At 40.2% G+C, this 18,922-nt stretch overlaps 1 protein-coding gene across 22 annotated transcripts in view; it reads left to right on the forward strand.

Annotated features, from left to right (window-relative positions):
* Positions 1-18,922, forward strand: part of GAB1 (GRB2 associated binding protein 1) — a 123,209-nt gene that overhangs the window by 91,807 nt on the left and 12,480 nt on the right. For 18 of the 22 annotated variants that reach the window (XM_081543625.1, XM_081543626.1, XM_081543633.1 and 15 more), the window contains 4 exons: positions 6,028-6,253; positions 10,588-11,189; positions 12,617-12,702; positions 12,894-13,197. In XM_081543625.1, the coding sequence (XP_081399751.1) occupies positions 6,028-6,253; positions 10,588-11,189; positions 12,617-12,702; positions 12,894-13,197 (1,218 nt within the window). Of the gene's footprint in view, positions 1-6,027; positions 6,254-6,593; positions 6,675-10,587; positions 11,190-12,616; positions 12,703-12,893; positions 13,198-18,922 lie in introns of all 22 variants that reach the window. The other 4 variants (XM_081543617.1, XM_081543612.1, XM_081543614.1 and 1 more) reach the window with 1 other exon arrangement.

Raw genomic sequence — 18,922 nt, forward strand, 5'->3', positions numbered from 1 at the left:
AAGAATAGCTATGCTAATCACAAATGACTTTTCTGTTCATTAAAGCAAGTCCCTAAGGGTTTCAATTTGCCAATACTTTTCAATTTTAGATCATGAGCTATATCTGAATTCAACTGTGTTTATTTTTTCAATTCTACAGTTTAGATATTTTACAAATTCATCTTAGCCATCTCCCAAATAACCACAGTTAGAAGTGTCTTACTAGGCTGTGTTGGAGACTTGAGTTTCTTGGAATAAATCAGTGAAAGATGAGCAGTCTTCATTGTGTCCTATCAAGGATCCACACAAATAGTTTATTTTGCTCCATAATTTTGGTTTTTGATGCACAGTACCAAAACTGCAAAAAGGCTTTAAAGCCAACCACTGTATTTCCCTATTCATTTGTAGTAGCTGACTTTGCTAGATGCCTTTTTAAAAATTCTGCATCTTTAAAGATTTGTATCAAATTCTAAACTACAGAGAACTGCTATTATCCTTTGTGATCACATTTATACAGTTGAATATGACAAGGCAAATATCAAAATGTCTTTGTTCTTCCATTAACTTTACTACCTGCTTTATACTCTCATGCTTCCAGATAGATCTCATCCCCACTCACGAAATAATAGGTGCTTTTGTCTTTACCTAGATCTGTCCCCTGAGCCCTGGGCTCTTCCCTTTCCAGACAGCCAAACTTGCTCCCACATTTGGCTTAAAATTAATAACACAAAATGATTTCTCACTGTAACTAGTTTCAGTAGATGTGAAAAGAAATAGACTATGCTTGGCATTTGGAGAAGGCAATGGCAACCCACTCCAGGACTCTTGCCTGGAAAATCCCGTGGACGGAGGAGCCTGGAAGGCTGTGGTCCATCAAGTCGCGAAGTGTCGGATACGACTGAGAGACTTCGCTTTCACTTTTCACTTTCATGCATTGGAGAAGGAAATGGCAACCCACTCCAGTGTTCTTGCCTGGAGAATCCCAGGGACGGGGGAGCTCAGTGGGCTGCCGTCTACGGGGTCGCACAGAGTCAGACACGACTGAAGCGACTTAGCAGCAGCAGCAGCAGCATGCTTGGCATTACAGTCTGAGAACATAACTATCCCCGATCCCTAGGAGAATAACTAATTTTCTCCTGAAAACAAAAGGAAAGGGGAAAAATCTGACCTGTGTTTTGATTCCAGGAACCTCTCAAAATATCGTTACCATGTTATTTCCGCCGCCCCAGGTGACCATTGCTATTATTGAATACTCAGAATGCTGGCAGGCTGAATCTGTTTTTCAATTCTAGCTCATTGCACTGTGTGTGGTTCCTATGAATGCTTTTATTTAGTAGTCTGGAGACTTAGAAACTAATTTCTTTTGTTTTTCTTGGAAATGTGCAGTTTTATTTTTGTTTCTACACTGAGGTGGAAGCTATAAAATCTGCTAAACAAGTGCCAGGAAACTCAGCCTTAAGGCTGAAGATAACTTGGCGCAAAGGCTCCTGGTCTCATTTCAGGTGCATGTTTAAAAAATTGCCTCTTAATCAGTTGAGTTGCTTTTCTCAAAATGCCTGGATAATACTGGCTTAAAAAAAATAATGTGATTCTCTGATAGTCTTCCTTTTAGAAAAGTAGATAAATTAATGTGTGAGAATATGCACCTGCTCCCATTTCTGCAAAGCACTGCTTCTTAATTGGGGAACTTAAATTTCCTTTTATTTACTCTTTTACTCAGCTATAACTTATTGCTGTGAAAGGTACAGTTCTAAAGTGTACAGTTCAATATAATTTTATTTATCCATTCTGGATCTGTATGTAGAAACAGAAATCTGTGAAACTGGCCACTCAAACCGAGAAATGGAACAAATCCAATCCCCCACAAGGTTTTCTCATGCGTCTTCCTTGTAAAAACACAGAAAAAAGTTCAAATGTAACCACTATTTTGCTTCTCTCACTATAGTTTTGCGTATGCTTGAACTTTATACAAATAAAACCATTGAATCTGACTTTTTTCCGGTGGTAAGTCGGTGAGATCCATCCATGTTCCTTGTGGAGTTTTACATCCTGTGTAGCCCTCCACTGTGTGAATATATTGCGAATTATTTTATCACCACATGCTCAGGCCTCCCAGGCAGTCCTCGTAGAACCTGTCTGTGAGTGCAGGAGACATGAGAGACACGGGTTTGATCCCTGAGTCAGGAAGATCCCCTGGAGGGGAGGGCATGGCAACCCACTCCAGTACTCTTGCCTGGAGAATCCCGTGGACAGAGGAGCCTGGCGGGCTACAGTCCACGGGGTTGCCAAGAGTCAGACAGGACTGAAGTGACGTAGCATGTATGCACCACTTGCTCAGGTAGGGTATGTCAGTAGTTACAAAATCAGAGGATCTTGTCACGTCAGTGTTGTAACATTCTCCCTTACCATTAACAAAGAGTGTCACTGCTTCCCTGGGCTTAAGCACATGTTCCATTTGGTTAAAACATATATTATTTTGAATATTTCGAGGCATTATGTGGGCACCCCATCCCATCTTGTGTGAGGGACACTTACTCCAGAGCATTATGGTTCCAGAAACCATAATGTGCATAAAGGTAAAAAATCTGTGCATTAAGGTAGGGATCCTGTGACCCAATCTATTATTTGTGGTTCTCCTCAAGAACAATCTACTCCTGTTCACTGAAAACTTGTTAAGACTTTCCTTAGCAGTCCTTGTGAGCTTTCTAAGTAAAATTCAACCAAGTGTTTGCTACAGTAGCTTATTAGGCCTTTACTTCATGCTAAAGATTCTCTTCATGCTTTCTGAATTAAGAGACAGGAAATAATTTTACACACAGAAGCACACCCTATGCTGATGTTTGATTCCCAGAAACATGATTCTGGTATTACTTAGAAAGATCAGTAAGTCAGAAACCCAAGTGAGGCAGAAAGCGATAAACACGGTCTGCCCAACTACTCATAGGGTCGAATAGGGGCTAATCCTGTGTCTTTATAAGGTCAAAGAGAAGGTTCTTCTTTCAGACCAGTTGGTTAACTTTGGCTAGAAATCTTCTGTTACAGAATACCTAGACGCCATGCCATACTGGCATTGAAATATACAGAGTTGAGTATATAGTCAAATTACCCTGAGTAAAATCATCCCAAACACTAAACGTTGCAGATGGTCCATTATCTGAGTCCCAAGTTGTTACTGTTTTGTGGAACAATTGGGACTGCTGTTCACGACTATTTGAAGGTCTTTTCTTCCGTGAGCTTGCTGGTGAACATAATGGAAGTTTCTCTCTAGTTCTTGCCACTTAGAAGTATACCCAAGTCTTCCCATATTGTGAACAAGATAGTAAAACATCCCAATCTCTTTTTTTTCCTCCTTCCAGAAAATTGAGAGACTCTTGCATCATTCACAGGTGGCAGAAATGGAAGGTTAAAAATGAAATAGTCCCATTGTGTTAATAAAAACAACAGGAGACAAAAGTGATTGCTTAGCTGGGTGACTGTTTTCCCACTTAAGATGAATCACTCAGTTCATTTAGTATATAGCCATCCAGTGTAGTTTCTGCTATAGGAAAAGTGTATCTATGAAAACAACCACCTGGAAAAGTTATTTTAGGAATTACAGTGGAAAACTAGAATTCATACTGTTTTATACAGTAATGTTTTTGCCATGTTTGGTTTTATTTGGTCAGAAGTAAACACTGAGCTGGACTGTACAGTTTCACCAAATCTCTGTGGTAGAAGAAAGAAGTATGTGAAATATACTTGTAAACACACCCTGTAGGGTATATGGGATGCAGCAACTACTCTGTGATCTCTCTGCTTCTTTTCTCGCCTCAATGTTGTATATATTTTTCTTAAGCTCTTTAAAGGGTAAATATTTTTCATAGTTCTCTGAAGTTGAACACTCCACCAGGATTTACTCTGAGTCACTGATAAATCTATGGCATTTTAAATCCCCTTGAATAAATCTCTTTATATTTGTAACAGAATCAAAGCAGTAAAAATTTCATGAGGTTTTTTGTAAACACTATTTACAACCAACATCAGACATGATGAGGTTCGTATGAGTTCTCATGAAATTATGGCATTATCTCATATAAATGTTGGAAAGTTTTATTTTCCCACCAACTTCTGTTCTGGCCTTTCATAAATAAGAAAGAATGAGTGAATGAATCCCTGTCATAAGTGAAAATGAAAGTCACTCAGTCATGTCTGACTCTTTGCAACCCCATGGACTGTAGCCCACCAGGCTCCTGTATCCATGAGATTTCCTCTCAGGCAAGAATACTGAAGTGGGTTGCCATTTCCTTCTCCAGGGGATCTTCCCAACCCAGGGCTTGAACCCACGTCTCCTGCATTGGCAAGTGGATTCTTTACCACTGAGCTGCCTGGGAAGCCCAAAGATGGCAGTGAAGTGAAGTGAAAGTCACTCAGTCATGTCCGACTCTTTGCGACCCCATGGACTATACAGTCCATGGAATTCTCCAGGCCAGAACACTGAGTGGGTAGCCTTTCCCTTCTCCAGGGGATCTTCCCAACCCAGGGATCGAACCCAGGTCTCCCACATTGTAGGTGGATTCTTTACCAGCTGAGCCACAAGGGCAGCCCAAGAATACTGGAGTGGGTAGCCTATCCCTTCTCCAGTGGATCTTCCCAACCCAAGAATTGAACGGGGTCTCCTGCATTGCAGGTGGATTCTTTACCAACTGAGCTGTCTGGGGTGAAAGATACAACACTCGCATGTTATTGTTCAAGCTTTACCATTAGGATATGAGCTTCTCTGCCTAGGAAGAAGAATTTTGAAATGAGTTACTTAATCCTGGCTGTAGTGCATATGTGGATGTTAATGTTGAATACATATAGACCTCATCAAAAGCACGTGTACTTACTCTGTAGAATTCAGAGAAGAGAGAGCAGACGTATAGCTCTTCCCTAGGGAATTGATAGACCAAATGACCTGTCTGTTATTCTATTCTGTAGAACATTTTAAGTCGCCTTACCATGTTTTAGCATTTTTAGGTAATGTTCTGTTGTGAAAAATCTCAGTTTCAACCCAGCCTTTTCTGTTCTAATATAAACAGATTTGTTTATTTGAATATGAGCATTTATCCTTTTTCCCTGGGTTTATAGCCTCGTATTGCTAACCAGACTAACGGAGAGTTTTTCTCCTGGGTTCTCAATAATTTCCATGGTTGTCAGTGAATACAGTGAGATTTTTTTTCTAGGCTTTCCAGTTGTTTTCAAATTACTTCATATTACACAGCTTAGCTATTTTCATGTCTTCTCAGAATGCAGTCAAGTGTTTAATAAATTACTACTTTCTCTGCCAACTGCTTTTGCATGAAAATACTACAGAAATCCAGTAAATGGAAAATAAGGCTATGAGCTGAGGGAAGAGGTGATACCTTAAAGAAAAGCTGTTTCCTTAAATGTGAATCCTGGAACGAGACATATTTCTCCCTAGTCAGTTGAGAGGTACAAAGAAAAGAATGAACAGCAAAATAAACATGGGAAGAAGAGCTGGCCCTGGTATACACAGCATCATGTGCCTGTAGATACTTTATAATAAACTGGGTCTTCTTAGAAGGCTGGCTTGACTTAGAAAGGCTGGCTTTTCCACTTGATTATCATGGGGAAAAAATCTGCTGCTACTTGTGCTAACATCTCCATTCTCAATAGCCTCAGAATCAAAGTCTTCAAGGCAATGTTAACCATGGCTTTTTTTTTTTTTTTGGTGGCATATGGAATCTTAGCTCCCTGACCAGGAATCGAACCCAGCCCCCAGCAGTGAAAGCACCAAGCAGTGAAAGGACCTCCAGGGAATTCCCAACCATGGCTTTTTTTTTTTAAGAGCATCTGGAAGAAAGAGCCCTATCTTCAGATCTCTTTTAATGAGAACCAATCATTTTCTGTATCAGCATTACCATTTACATGGTACGAATTTTAACTGACCTTGTCCTAGTTTATCCAGGTTCTCTGTGTTTAAACGATTTATCCCCAAACTTTCAAGTAGCTGTGTTAAAGAAACCTTAAAGTGGGATGGACAGTGATGGTTACACTTGGGTTTTGCAGATCCTGTGAAACCACCTGGCAGCTCCTTACAGGCACCAGCCGATTTACCATTGGCAATAAGTACAGCACCACCATCCTCCCAGGTGGATGCCTCTTCCGCCGCTGCACCGCCTCCCTACCAGCTCATCAGCCTTCCACCACACCTGGAGACCCTTGGCATCCAGGAGGATCCTCAAGACTACCTCTTGCTAATCAATTGTCAGAGCAAGAAGCCTGAACCCACCAGGTAAACCACGACGTGATGCGTGTGCGAGCATACACTTAGGCCTCTTACCTTGAAACTTTTTTAAGCCTTAAAAGAAACCATCTATAGAAGGTCATCTCTTAGGCTTACACTTCAGGGTGATGTTCCTCTGCTAATGATTTCTGATATTCTGGAGAGTTTATTGAAGAAACACATTGTTGATCATTTTTTGGCAAAGAACACTCCTGCCTTCATGGCTTTTTTGGAAATCTGTCTCCTGGGTCTTAGTCTTTGTTACGGACTCACAGTGTTACTTGCTTAACAGATGTCACTGATTTATAAATGGTGATCTTGCTCCATTTCTTATGTGATTGTAAACCAGCCAAGGGTCATCTTTTGTTTCTGAAGAAGGAGAGGAATACCTACTGCTAGAAGATTTTGAAAGCAAAACGATTCCATTGCAGTGAGTGTGTTGTGGTTGCTTTGAATCTGTGTGAAATTAATCACACAGGTAAAATCCCAATACAGCAAATTCTATGGATTAAACAAATCAGATGTTACTGAAATTTGGCAAAATCAAATATATTGCTAAAAACTTTGAAACTTTCAAATTTTCATACCTAGCAATGAAGCGGAGCTTACCACGTGCCTTGACTTAACAGATTTTTAAGTAGAATGAAGTATATGGGTTTCAGTGCTTGACCAAAAGTATAAAACCTTTCCCCAAGCCCTTGGTTTCCCTGTCACTGTTTTTTTTTTTTTAAATGTGCCCCGTTTTTTAAAGTCTTTATTGAATTTGTTACAATATTGTTGCTGTTTTCTGTTTTGGTTTTTTGGCTGCTAGGCATGTGGGATCTTAGTTCCCTAACTAGGAATCGAACCCACACTCCCTGCATTGGAAGGTAAAGTCCACCACTGGACCACCGGGGAAGTCCCTCCCTGTCATCTTTATCTCTGCTCCCAGACCCCTCTTCTTCTAAGCGAATTATATTTTAATTTGATTATTCTTCTCATTTGATGTTGATAACTGGAAGGCTGGAAGTAATAATGAGAGTTGAGCCAGAAACAGATGATCACGATGCCTGTGATACCATTAACAGCTGTATGACACCTAGTAATGTTGTTGTTGTTCAGTCGCTAAGTCGTGTCCGACTCTTTGCGACCCTATGAACTGCATCACACCAGGCTTCCCTGTCCTTCACTATCTCCCTGAGTTTGCTCAAACTCATGACCATTTGAGTCAGTGATGCCATCCAACCATCTCATTCTCTGTCATGCCCTTCTCCTTTTGGCCTCAATCTTTCCCAGAACTAGTAATATTGGGTATATTTCTTGTCTTAATTTGCATTATTTAAGGAGGATGTGAATTGCATTGAAATGTGAAAGATATTTTTTAAACGTATTAGATTCCAGAATTATTTTTATAACAAAAAAAAAAGATTTTTTTTTTTTATGTAGGAAATGACTGTTATTGGACCCTAAGATCATACAAACTCCTTGTTCAAAAATTTTTATATAGAATTTGTTAAGATCCATAAATTAGTTTCTGAGAACCATCCCCTGGGATAGCAGAAGAAGCTCACAAACCTTCCAAAGACAAGTTTCTCTATATTTGTTATAATGGGATTTTACCTGTAAAAGTAAAAAAAAACAAAAAAACTATAAATCATCACAAGTTAATAATATAAAATTCTAACTTGATTTTGCTTGTTTGCTGTGAGAATTTAAAATTATACACTCGCAACTTTGTGGCATATGCTACTAACTAAGATTTTATTTTAGGGAACTCCACAATTATTTTTCCGTATCTGCTTTTTTAAAAGCCAACAGCTAAGTGACACTTTTCCGTACATTTTCTTTTTATGTAGTGTCTTTCATCAATCTCACTGGTATCACGGCTTTCCTATTGTCACAGAAATTATGCTCAAAATCGTTATTCAGATATATTTTGTATCTGTATTTTGCAAAAGTGACAGTTCAGTAGCAAATATTTGTGAAGCATCCACTGTGGGCTCACCATTTCGCTAGGTTCTATGAAGGTACAAACTAATGACATAAGATATAGCCCCTCAGGTGCAGTCACCTTCAGAATTTAAAAGTAAAGCATGAAGTACTTACAGATGAAGGCAAGATGTGAACATTGCCTTGAGAACTGTGTTTGTCCTACAAGACTGAGCTCAGACTTCTGCTCCTCTAGGAGACTTTCCCCCAAACACCCAGGCAGGATTAAATGTCTCTGGGTTTTCACAGCATCCTAGGTATGCCTCCATGTCTCCAGAAATCGGAAGTAACTTGCTAGTTGCATTTATTCTCCATTAAACTAAACCAGTCAAGGACAGGGAACTTAGTACTCATTGTACTTCTAGCTTCCTCTTCACATTTGAATTAAATGAAGTGCACATTTTAGAATATGTGTTAGAAATTCCTAGAAAGAACAATGCATGTGTTTTCGAGATGGAGGGTGAGACACTTCATAGGAGGAGTAGGGTTTGAACCATACCTGGTTGGTGGGAGGAGACCGTCATTAAAAATTTATGTAAAAATAGCCTAAGGGCAAGGGAAGGTGAAGATGAGAGCCACCAGAGGAAGACATTAAGGAAGAGAGCCTGCTTGGAGTGACGGGTTCCATTGAGGAACCGGTAGGTCGTGAGATTGGACATAGAAGGTGGAATCAGGCTATTAATAATAGTAGCCTCTGTGCCAGGTAGAGTAGTTTGTGGGCTTTTTGTAGTTCCCGCAGACTGTAGGAACTCTTAACAGGATTTTCTCGGAATTAGATGAGTGTCATGAAAACCAGGTTTTGAAAATATTGATCTTCTAACAGTCTTGGTCCTGTGGATGGTACCATGGGTACTATTGGAAGAGGGAGAAAGAGGAAAGATGTTTGCTGAGGAGGGCCCAGTGTTGGCGATTTCAGCAGAGACCCAGACCTGAACTTGGGTGGTGACAGTGGGAACAGAGAAGGGGAACAGATAACTTGGGTAGAAAGAAGGACTTTGTGCCCAAGCAATGGTGGTAATCAAAGAGAATGAATCAAAGCTGATGGGGTTCCGAGTTTAGACAATTCAGATAAAGACATTTATTGTCAAGGCAAGTCAGAAAGGGCCACCAGTTTGAGAAGTAAGTTGAGTTTGATTTGGTACACATGCACAAGGGAACTCTGGGATAACCAAGTGGAAATAAATTTGAACCGTTGGCAGATATGGGACTCAGAGTTTGGTGAGAAGATGGGAGTTGTCAGCATTCAGTAGGGATGAAGTTACGGGAAAGGAGGATTTCTTAATGGTGTGTGCGGTAAAGACTTAGAGGACTGTCTCCTGAGAGCCGCTTCCAGGTGGACAGATGGGAAGAAAGGGTTGGTCAGTGAAACAAGGGCATAATCAGTGAGGAAGAAGGAAAGTCAGGATATTGCAGTCAAGTTCCCGTGATACTGGGCGGGAGGGGAGAGTTTCAGTGAATAAATGCAATACCCAGTGCCAGATGTTACCAAGATGTCAGGAAGATATGCCCTTGAAAAGAACTATCACAGGTTACTATTTTTTAAATATTGAGTTTAAGTTCCTCCAGGACTTTGAACAACGCACATAGGTAGTTAAGGTATCTAGTTTAGCATTAAGGAAGGACAAGCACTCTGATATTGGTAGCTGCGTTTTGACTTACTCCCGAATTTTGTGATACCACAAAATACAGAGACTGAAAATGCACCCAAAGTGTAAAAGACACTCTAATGAAATGTCTCAAGGTGAATTATTGTTTGGAGTTGGCTAACCCCATGGCTTGTATTTTGATCCTTTGATCCTATGATATTGGCTAAATATCTGTTAAAGAAAATTAGTAGAAAGGAAGATACGCAGAACCCATTGAGTTGACACTTTGTAGATCACACTGAATTCATTCAATACCAAGTCCTCATTAAATTTGACAACAGAGTGCCACAGGTGAGCTAAAGAGCTGAGGATCACTCTGATAAGCTGTTGGTATGAAGTTTTTGCACGCTCTTCAGAGGAAATCCTTTTCCCAGTGCCCTGTGCCTTAACCATTTACCCTCCTCCGAGTTTTGTACCTTTCTAATTCCAGTGCTTCAGGAATTGTGGTTTTACGTGTGGAATTCATAGGTGGAGTTGAGGGTGTGGGCAGGTACAGAACAGGAATTAGGGAGAATGCTTTTGGTTTTGTGGTGGCGGTATTGTTATCTGGTGCATAATCGTTAAAAACTCAGGAACATTCGTGGTTTCAATACGATGGATCACACATACCAAAAAATCGAATGAGAAAAAGGCATGGATTTTGATTGCTGAGCTAGAAGTATATTTACTAAAATGTAGTCCTAGGTCTTCACCGTGTTTTCTTTTCTGTCATTAACCATTTTTATTTAGAACGCACGCTGATTCTGCAAAATCCACCTCTTCGGAAACCGACTGCAATGATAACGTCCCTTCTCATAAAAACCCTGCTTCCTCCCAGAGCAAACATGGAGTGAACGGCTTTTTCCAGCAGCACATGATGTACGACTCTCCACCGTCTCGCGCTGCATCCCTCTCGGTAGACTCCAGCCTTTATAACCTGCCCCGCAGTTACTCCCACGACGTTTTACCAAAGGTGTCTCCGTCGAGTACCGAAGCAGACGGAGAACTGTATGTTTTTAACACCCCGTCTGGGACCTCGAGCGTGGAGCCTCAAATGAGGCATGTATCTATTAGTTATGACATTCCTCCAACACCTGGTAATACTTACCAGATTCCACGAACATTTCCAGAAGGCGCCTTGGGGCAGACATCAAAACTAGACACTATTCCAGATATTCCTCCGCCTCGGCCACCGAAACCGCATCCGGCTCATGACCGATCTCCTGTGGACACGTGTAGCATCACACGCACGGCCTCGGACACTGACAGCAGTTACTGTATCCCAACAGCCGGGCTGCCGCCCTCACGTAGCAATACCATTTCCACTGTGGATCTGAACAAATTGCGAAAAGGTTAGCACCGATTGGCTTCTCCCGGGTTAGAGGTTGATGATAGAAAATCTCTCTCTCTCTCTCTTTTTTTTTTTTTAACATTTTCTCCTGCAATTTTTGTTTAAGATGTTTTATTTGTTTTGTTTATTTATTTATTTTTTAATTTTTTTCCTGCGCTTTGAGGCGGGTGGGATCTTAGTTCCCCCACCAGGGGTTGAACCTGTGGCCCATGCACTGGAAGCCCAGAGCCTTAATCACTGGGCCATCAGAGAAGTCCCCCAAACCTCTTTTTGCTCTTGGAAGCAAAGTGTGATGTTAAAGGACAGTCCCTTTTTCCTTCAGCGCTGCAGGTATCCACTGAGACACCAAAGGTGTCAGAGTCTCAGTAAATCCTGGGAAGTATGTTTGTGTGTTGGGGCATGTGCCTGTGTGTGGGTTTTGCTGTAAGGGAAGAAGAGGAGGAGTTTCACATCCCTGAAGAAGTATGGCCTTAGTAATACTTTAGGCTTCAGGAAGCCTGCACCCCTCTTTCTCACTTTCTCTGTGTCCTGGGTGAGCATACCCATGGGGCAGAGAAACAGGAAATGGACCAGCCACAAAGCCTTGCCGGGTCATGCCCTTTCCCGTATTTGCGTCCTGTTACGGCCACTTCTGTGTTACATCTGTTTGGCTGTTTCCTTCCTTCCCAGATCAACAGTTTTTACATTATGTCTGCCAGGTGGTACTCAGGGCCCTGTTCGTTTCCTTCCCAGATAACAGTTTTTACATTATGTCTGCCAGTTGGTACACAGTTCCAGTCAAGTCATTCTGCTTTTTGTTTATTTGGTTTTATTTATTTTTAAAGCTGTGAGTCTTCTCTCCCCTTACCCCTAGTCATTTTACCAATTTCTGTACCGTTGAGTCTGGCTTAGATTCTGAGGTTCTTAGAGATCTGAAAATTTTAAAAAAAAACAAGTTTAAAAGGCACAGACCCTAAAAACTATGTGCTGACACTTTGGGATTTCATGATAGAGTTATCCAGTTGTTTTAAAAAAGATGAAGATCTGATGTGTTGTGAATGGTGCTTGTACCAATACTTGTCTAGCCATTCAGTACCAATTTCTAACTTAGTCCTTGAAGTGGCTGTAATGTATCTTGAGGTAGTTATAAGTTAGTGAGATGTAAGTTGGACCCAAGGGTGCAAAAGATGAGGAAATAGAAGTATTTCTTTTTCCATCTTTAGATAACTTGTCTCAATGTCATAATCAAATACTAGTACTGATTAGCCTATAAGTGTCTGCATTTTCTAGTTATTTAATGTTTCAATTCAAGATATTTTTCTTTGAGCATCCTTTTTAAAATGTGTGTAAAGCATGAATATATGAAAAGAGAGAGAGAAGGTCATGCCTGATCACCCCAAGAACTGACAAAGATGGGGAGAAAATTGATAGTTTTTTTCTCTATTTTAGATGCTAGTTCTCAAGACTGCTATGATATTCCACGAACATTTCCAAGTGATAGATCTAGTTCACTCGAAGGCTTCCACAACCATTTTGTAAGTATAATTGACCTTGGCATCATCAAATGCATTTCATTGTCAAAACCTTTACACTTAGGGCCCTGAGACTAGATGAGATTCTGAAGTAAAAGTCCCTTCAGATCCACATGAATAGGCGTGACTTACAATTGTGTTTTCCTGTTTGACAACAGCTCTTGCTTATTAAAAGAAATGTATGTGTGTTTTAGAAAATCAAAAACATACTGACAGCAGGAAGCATATCAAGTGAAGAACTGGATGAAAATTATGTGCCCATGAATCCCAACTCTCCACCACGACAACATTCCAGCAGTTTCACAGAACCAATTCAGGAAGCAAATTATGTTCCAATGACTCCAGGGACATTTGACTTTTCTTCATTTGGAATGCAAGTGCCTCCTCCTGCTCATATGGGCTTCAGGTCCAGCCCCAAGACCCCTCCCAGAAGGCCAGTTCCTGTTGCAGACTGTGAACCACCCCCTGTGGATCGGAACCTCAAACCAGACAGAAAAGGTAAGGAGAGCATGGCATGGCAAAAGGACCAGGGGTTGCCAGTTTAGGTGCTTATTTAACTGTCATTAAATCCAAAACAGAATCGGGACTAGTAATTCAGAAGTATTTCACATTACCTTAGTCATCCACTTGTTTTAGTGGTATTCCTTTTTTAGAGATTAATAATTGTTATGTCCTATGTTGATGCTATATGTTTTTAAGTCTCCTATCTCTAGAGCAGAGGTTACACACTAAAATATTCACCAGGATTGGCAAGCAACGGAAGACAATTAGGAAAAACTGAAATGCCCTTGCCCCATCCAAATGGAGTAATTAACCATTGCCTGGCGGCAGCCCTTTGTGAACTTGTTAAATTAACATAGCTCCGAGAGGAAAATATTCTGATTATCAAGAGAAGTCCAAAGTTGGGGGTTCTGCTTATATTGTCTTTTGATTTCTAAGCTGTACCAGCTAATTTAATTATTTGAAACAACAGAACATTGCAGACCATACCACACACTTTTACAAGCTAGATATGGTCTTTTCTGCCCTTTGGTAACCTCTTCTCCAGAGTATTTGATATCAAAGCAGACTTGAGATTATTAGTGCCCTTGACATCATTCTTCAAGAACAGCAAGGTTGCTTGTATACTCTTTCTACTCTGTCCGTATAACAACTTCTGAAAAATGATTCTGCCTTGGCTGGGGTATAAGCAAATGCTTCTGGTCTATTCTTTTGCCCTGGGCTTCATAAGTAACATTGAATTCTAAGGTGGCATGGTTTGTCAAGTGTAAAAGAAACTTTTCAGCCAAATTGGTCATATATACCCACGTTTTTAAAATTTGGATTCAAGCGGTTAAAACCAGCATGCCGCTGGTGTGATTTAATCTTGGCAACCAAATAAGTTAGTATGTTGGTGGTGGGATGCGGGGCACCATCTCTGGGGCTTCCAGCACATTTGAAAAGTGTCATGTGCTATATGTAGATTTTTTAAAAGCATGTTAATGTTTGTGTAAATTTCTCATTAACCTGGCCTTGGATCTTTAATAGTTATTCTAGTTAAGTTCCCGGTGTGGGGAACAGAGACTGAGAGTAGGAATATCTTCAAGAGAATGAGCTTTATTTTGTTCCGCTGTTAAGTAAATGAAAAGAGAAAGTGAGTGGCAACTGAGACACCGCCCGGTGGCTGTCACTTTGTCCCGCCTTCCCTGCATTTCTGTCCTCTGGAAGGTCTCCGATCCTGCTTGCTTCTCCCTCCCGTTCTTCCCTTCTTTCCTGTTTTCTCTGATGCTGTCTCCTCTACTTTCTGTGCTTTCTGCTGTCAGAGAGCTTTGGCCTCCGATGTGCATCTGTGGCCTCGATGCTGCCCCATGGCTGCTTTTTATGGGCCCTCACAGCTTCCATGTCCCCTGCTAATTGCCTTGTTCGTTAACCTACCAGCTCGCTCAGCCACCGTCGGATGGGTCTCGTTTGTCCGTCCGCACTGTAGATTGGAGTCCAGCCCACGTGCGGGCTGTCTTTGGGTCCAGTGCCCATCTTTGGTCAGACAGCTGGTCAGTCCGTTGGTCATGTGTCACACTCCTGGCCATCCACATGGCCCTGGCCGCAGGGCCATGATCGGGGCTGGCTGCTTTAGAAAGGGCGTGAGCATCCCAGGCTTTTTATGTGATAACTTCTCTTCTTGTTTCTCTTGGTCTTCATTTGCTTTAAAATCTATTTAGACATCACTAGTCATGTTATTCTTTGCCTACAACAAACAAACATATGTTTGGGCATGGATAGATTTATAATTGAGCCCACAAATGGTGGAAGGATTAAGATGGAAGTGTTATGAACTCTGTGAAAGAGATCTTCATTTTAACGCTCAACTGATTCTTTTCTTGTTTTCCTCTAAATTATTGCACATGAGAAGCAGATCCCTAGCTTTTGACACCAAACGTAACGGTTTTATATCCCGAGGTCCCTACATAAATATGGAGGTGGAGTGGTTTGGGTGAGGGACGGAGCCCTGCGTTCTTCCAGCTTTGCTCCCCTCTGGCTCGGCAGAGCGCAGCTTGAAAATTCCCAGTGTATTTCACAGTTCATGGTTCCCTGTGGTAAGCACAACACAGAATCAGAAAAGATTCCTATTGATATGGAAAAGTTGCAGGATCATAGTGATACGCTTTTAGTATCATCTAGCTCTGACAGAGTTCATGGACCCTGTATTATGGTATATATTATTTTGTGTACAGAGCATAATAATATGGCATGTGTACTATACATCATATGTATTGCATGTATGCATAATTATACCTCCCTATGTATGTAGTGAAAGTACTATATGTTCTAGTACATGAGAGATTATCCTAGTCCTCTGAACCAACCTATGGTGACTCTACTATAGAACAGAGCAAATTAGAAGATTAGTTACTTTTGAAGATTCTCTTTCATCTTTAAAAAATTAGCTGAGGGACTTCCCTTCTGGCCCTGTAGTTAGTACACTGTGCTTTCACCATTGAAGGCCTGTGTTCAATCTCGGGTAGGGGAACTAAGATCCCACAAGTTACATGGCACAGCAGGGAAAAAAAAATAAGCTGAATTATTGAAAGACAATCCTGAGCTCATGGGTCAGATGACTGATTTGGCATCATTGCTTAGATACGAAATGAACTGAAAAAGCACCCAGAATAAAATTTCCACATCGTTTTTGGCAAAGAAAAAAAGGAAAATAGGTTTAGCAAAACAGTAAAGAGGTTACTAAAGTCATAGTAATTAAAAAAAATAAGAAGTGTTTTTTGGGTACCAGTTCCATCAGTCCCCAGCTGTGAGCCTTGGTCAAGTCCCCTGGCCCTCAGGTACTTGGTTTTCTCATCTATAAAATGGGGATAACAAATCTACTTTGCTTACCTCAAAAAGTTTCCATGATAATTAGTAAATGTGCACATGCTGGGCTAAGTCACTTTGGTCATCTCTGACTCTGAGACCCCATGGACTGTAGTCTGCCAGGCTCCTCTGTCCATGGCATTCTCCAGGCAAGAATATTGGAGTGGATTGCCATGCCCTCCTCCAGGGGATCTCCCCATCCAGGAAGACTGTCCTGCATTGGCAGGAGGGTTCTTTACCACTAGTTCCACCTGGAAATACTGCATCCAAATAGGAAAAAAAAAAATGTGTTTTGCTGTTCTTTAGCACTGCTCTACTTTTGAAAATTAATATGATATGAGAGGAAGCATGAGAAAGTATTTAATACTGCAGGGTACACGTTATCAACTCACTTTAGAAAGTTATAGCTATTTGAGAAAAACATTTTAATATTCAGATCTTAGAGAAAAGTTTATCCTTAAAATCTTAAACTATAGGGATTTCCTTGGTGGTCCAGTGGTTAAGACTTCACTTTCCAACACAGGGTCGTGGGTTCGATCCCTGGTTGGGAAACTAAGATTTCATATGCCTCAGGACTAAAAAAAAATCCGAACAGAAGCAATACTGTAACAAATTCAATAAAGACTTTAAAATACTTTTTTTTTAAGTTAATTGGCATACATTTAAAAACAAAAAACTCAATCTATAAAACGGTCCTAAAATTTTTCTCACCGTGCATAGTATCTGATGAGTCTGTTCTCATTTCAGATTTTGTGACATCAGATGCATGACTCAATCTTATTCTAGCATCTCTTATTAACTAAACCTTGTAATAAACAAAGCTAGCTCTATAAAATGTGGCTTCATTAGTTTCAAAACTCAATATAACTGATTCAACACCCAATATAACCAGTTTCTCTGATTGTGTTTTTGGGAAGGGTCTACAATGGATGAGTAACATTCTAGTCTTGTTTATACCCCCAGTTATAGATGTCAGCTGCTGTAATTAGTAGTTAGCAGGTGAGTTTTTCAAATACTTCTGAGTAATTGAAGCTACAGAAATACATACATGTTTTAAACACTTATGTTTAATGTATTTTCATGGATCCTTTATCCATCAACCAACTGTAATAGCTATGTTTTCACCCATACTATTTCTGTCGCAAGAGTATTTGTTCTGAGCCATGCCTTATATATATTAACAGAGGAGAAAATCATAATTTACATGTATTGTATTGAATATTAGGAAAGCAGAGGAGTCATTGGAAATGCAGGACAAATTCGGTTTTATTGCTTCAATTGAAATTTTCGTATTTTAATGGAAAAGCAATTTTGGAAAGTTGGGGAAATTTCTGTGAAATATTGTGATTTCTCTTAAAGTAAGTCCTTACATAAACCTACCAGCTTTCATCACTGCGCTCACTCGGCTCATTCAGTCTCTTTCTAACATGATATATTAATAGCAGCTGTTCAAGCCTCAGATACGCTGTCTTTTTATTTTGTGTCATTTGGCTTTGTCCATTTGTGGCTTTCTGCAGTAGTTCCAACCACTAGCTGTTACACCAGTTTTTCACAAAAGCAGTGTGAGGTTACTTCTGGTGTTTCTGTACATTAGTTTGCTTAAAGTATCTTCACGTCTGGCTGGATCTTCACTTTGGTGTAGGAAGCACCCAGAAGACATATTGAGCAGCTTCCCTAGGTAGATCCTTTTGGTACACTGGTATCTTAAATAAGAATATTTTTCAAGGGAGCTTCTAAAGAAGTTTTTTGAATGTTGTTAAAAATTAACATGCTTTTTAAAAGATGGTGTTTGTACTATAATACATATTTGAAAGATGGATAAATGACACGAGTAAATATAAGCAAGGATTAAAGTTTGACTCAAGTCAGATTTGTGGATTGATGGTTACAGTTTAAAGACATGACTGTATTTACAGCACAGCCTCTGCATTTGGGCTTTTTTTCCTTTTCCTGACCTTCCATTATGATGCCTCAGCAGGTAAATGCATCTCCATCTGCAATGCAGGAGACCCAAGTTCAGTCCCTGGGTTGGGAAGATCCCCTGAAGGAGGGCATGGCAATCCACTCCAGTATTCTTGCCTGGAGAATCCCATGGACAGAGGAGCCTGGCGGGCTACAGTCCATGGGGTCCCAAAAGAGTCGGACACAACTGAGCAACTAATGCTCTCCAATATAATTACCACAATTATAGCCCCCTTTGTATAAGACCATTCAAACAAGTGTAAAAGTTTTTCAGTGTGCTACCTTGATTACTTCTTGGAATTAACAGAGACTAATAATGTTATGAATTATTTTTCTTCTTTCTTGGTTTTTGAGATGCCTACTGGAAATAGTAGCATCATTTTTGAAACTTCAGATGAGTAAATAATTTAGGCTAAGTTAAACCTATAATGATAGAGAAAATAAATTTTCCACTTTGAGTTGAATCTATGTAAGTAAAAATAATACTTGAGTTTTCTCTGGGAGTCCAAAGGTTAAGACTCTTTGCTCCCAATGCAAGGGACACAGGTTTGATCCCTGGTTGGGGAACTAATATCCCACATACCCTGCAGTACAATGAAAAAAAATTAATAAAAAGGAATTTAAAATAAAATCATACTTAATCATGTGTGGACTTTTCAAAAAGTATTGCATCTGCTCTTTGAAGCTTGACACCTCATATGACTGACGACCTTGACCATATTTGGAATGATCCACTTTTGAAACAACATTCAGTTGCTTTTTGTTTTTTCCCCTTCAAAGACAAACACAAAATTATAACATTGATCAGATTGAACACCACTATCAGATTAAGCTTTAAGAGATCGACAGTTCATCAAAACAGATTGAAGGGTCTCCCAGTGATAGAATATACCTTCAGATAGGTCTGAGGACTTGAAGC

This window comes from Giraffa tippelskirchi, chromosome 11, assembly GCF_054371585.1.
Source record: "Giraffa tippelskirchi isolate mGirTip1 chromosome 11, T2T-mGirTip1v1.2.pri, whole genome shotgun sequence".
Lineage (NCBI taxonomy): Eukaryota > Metazoa > Chordata > Mammalia > Artiodactyla > Giraffidae > Giraffa > Giraffa tippelskirchi.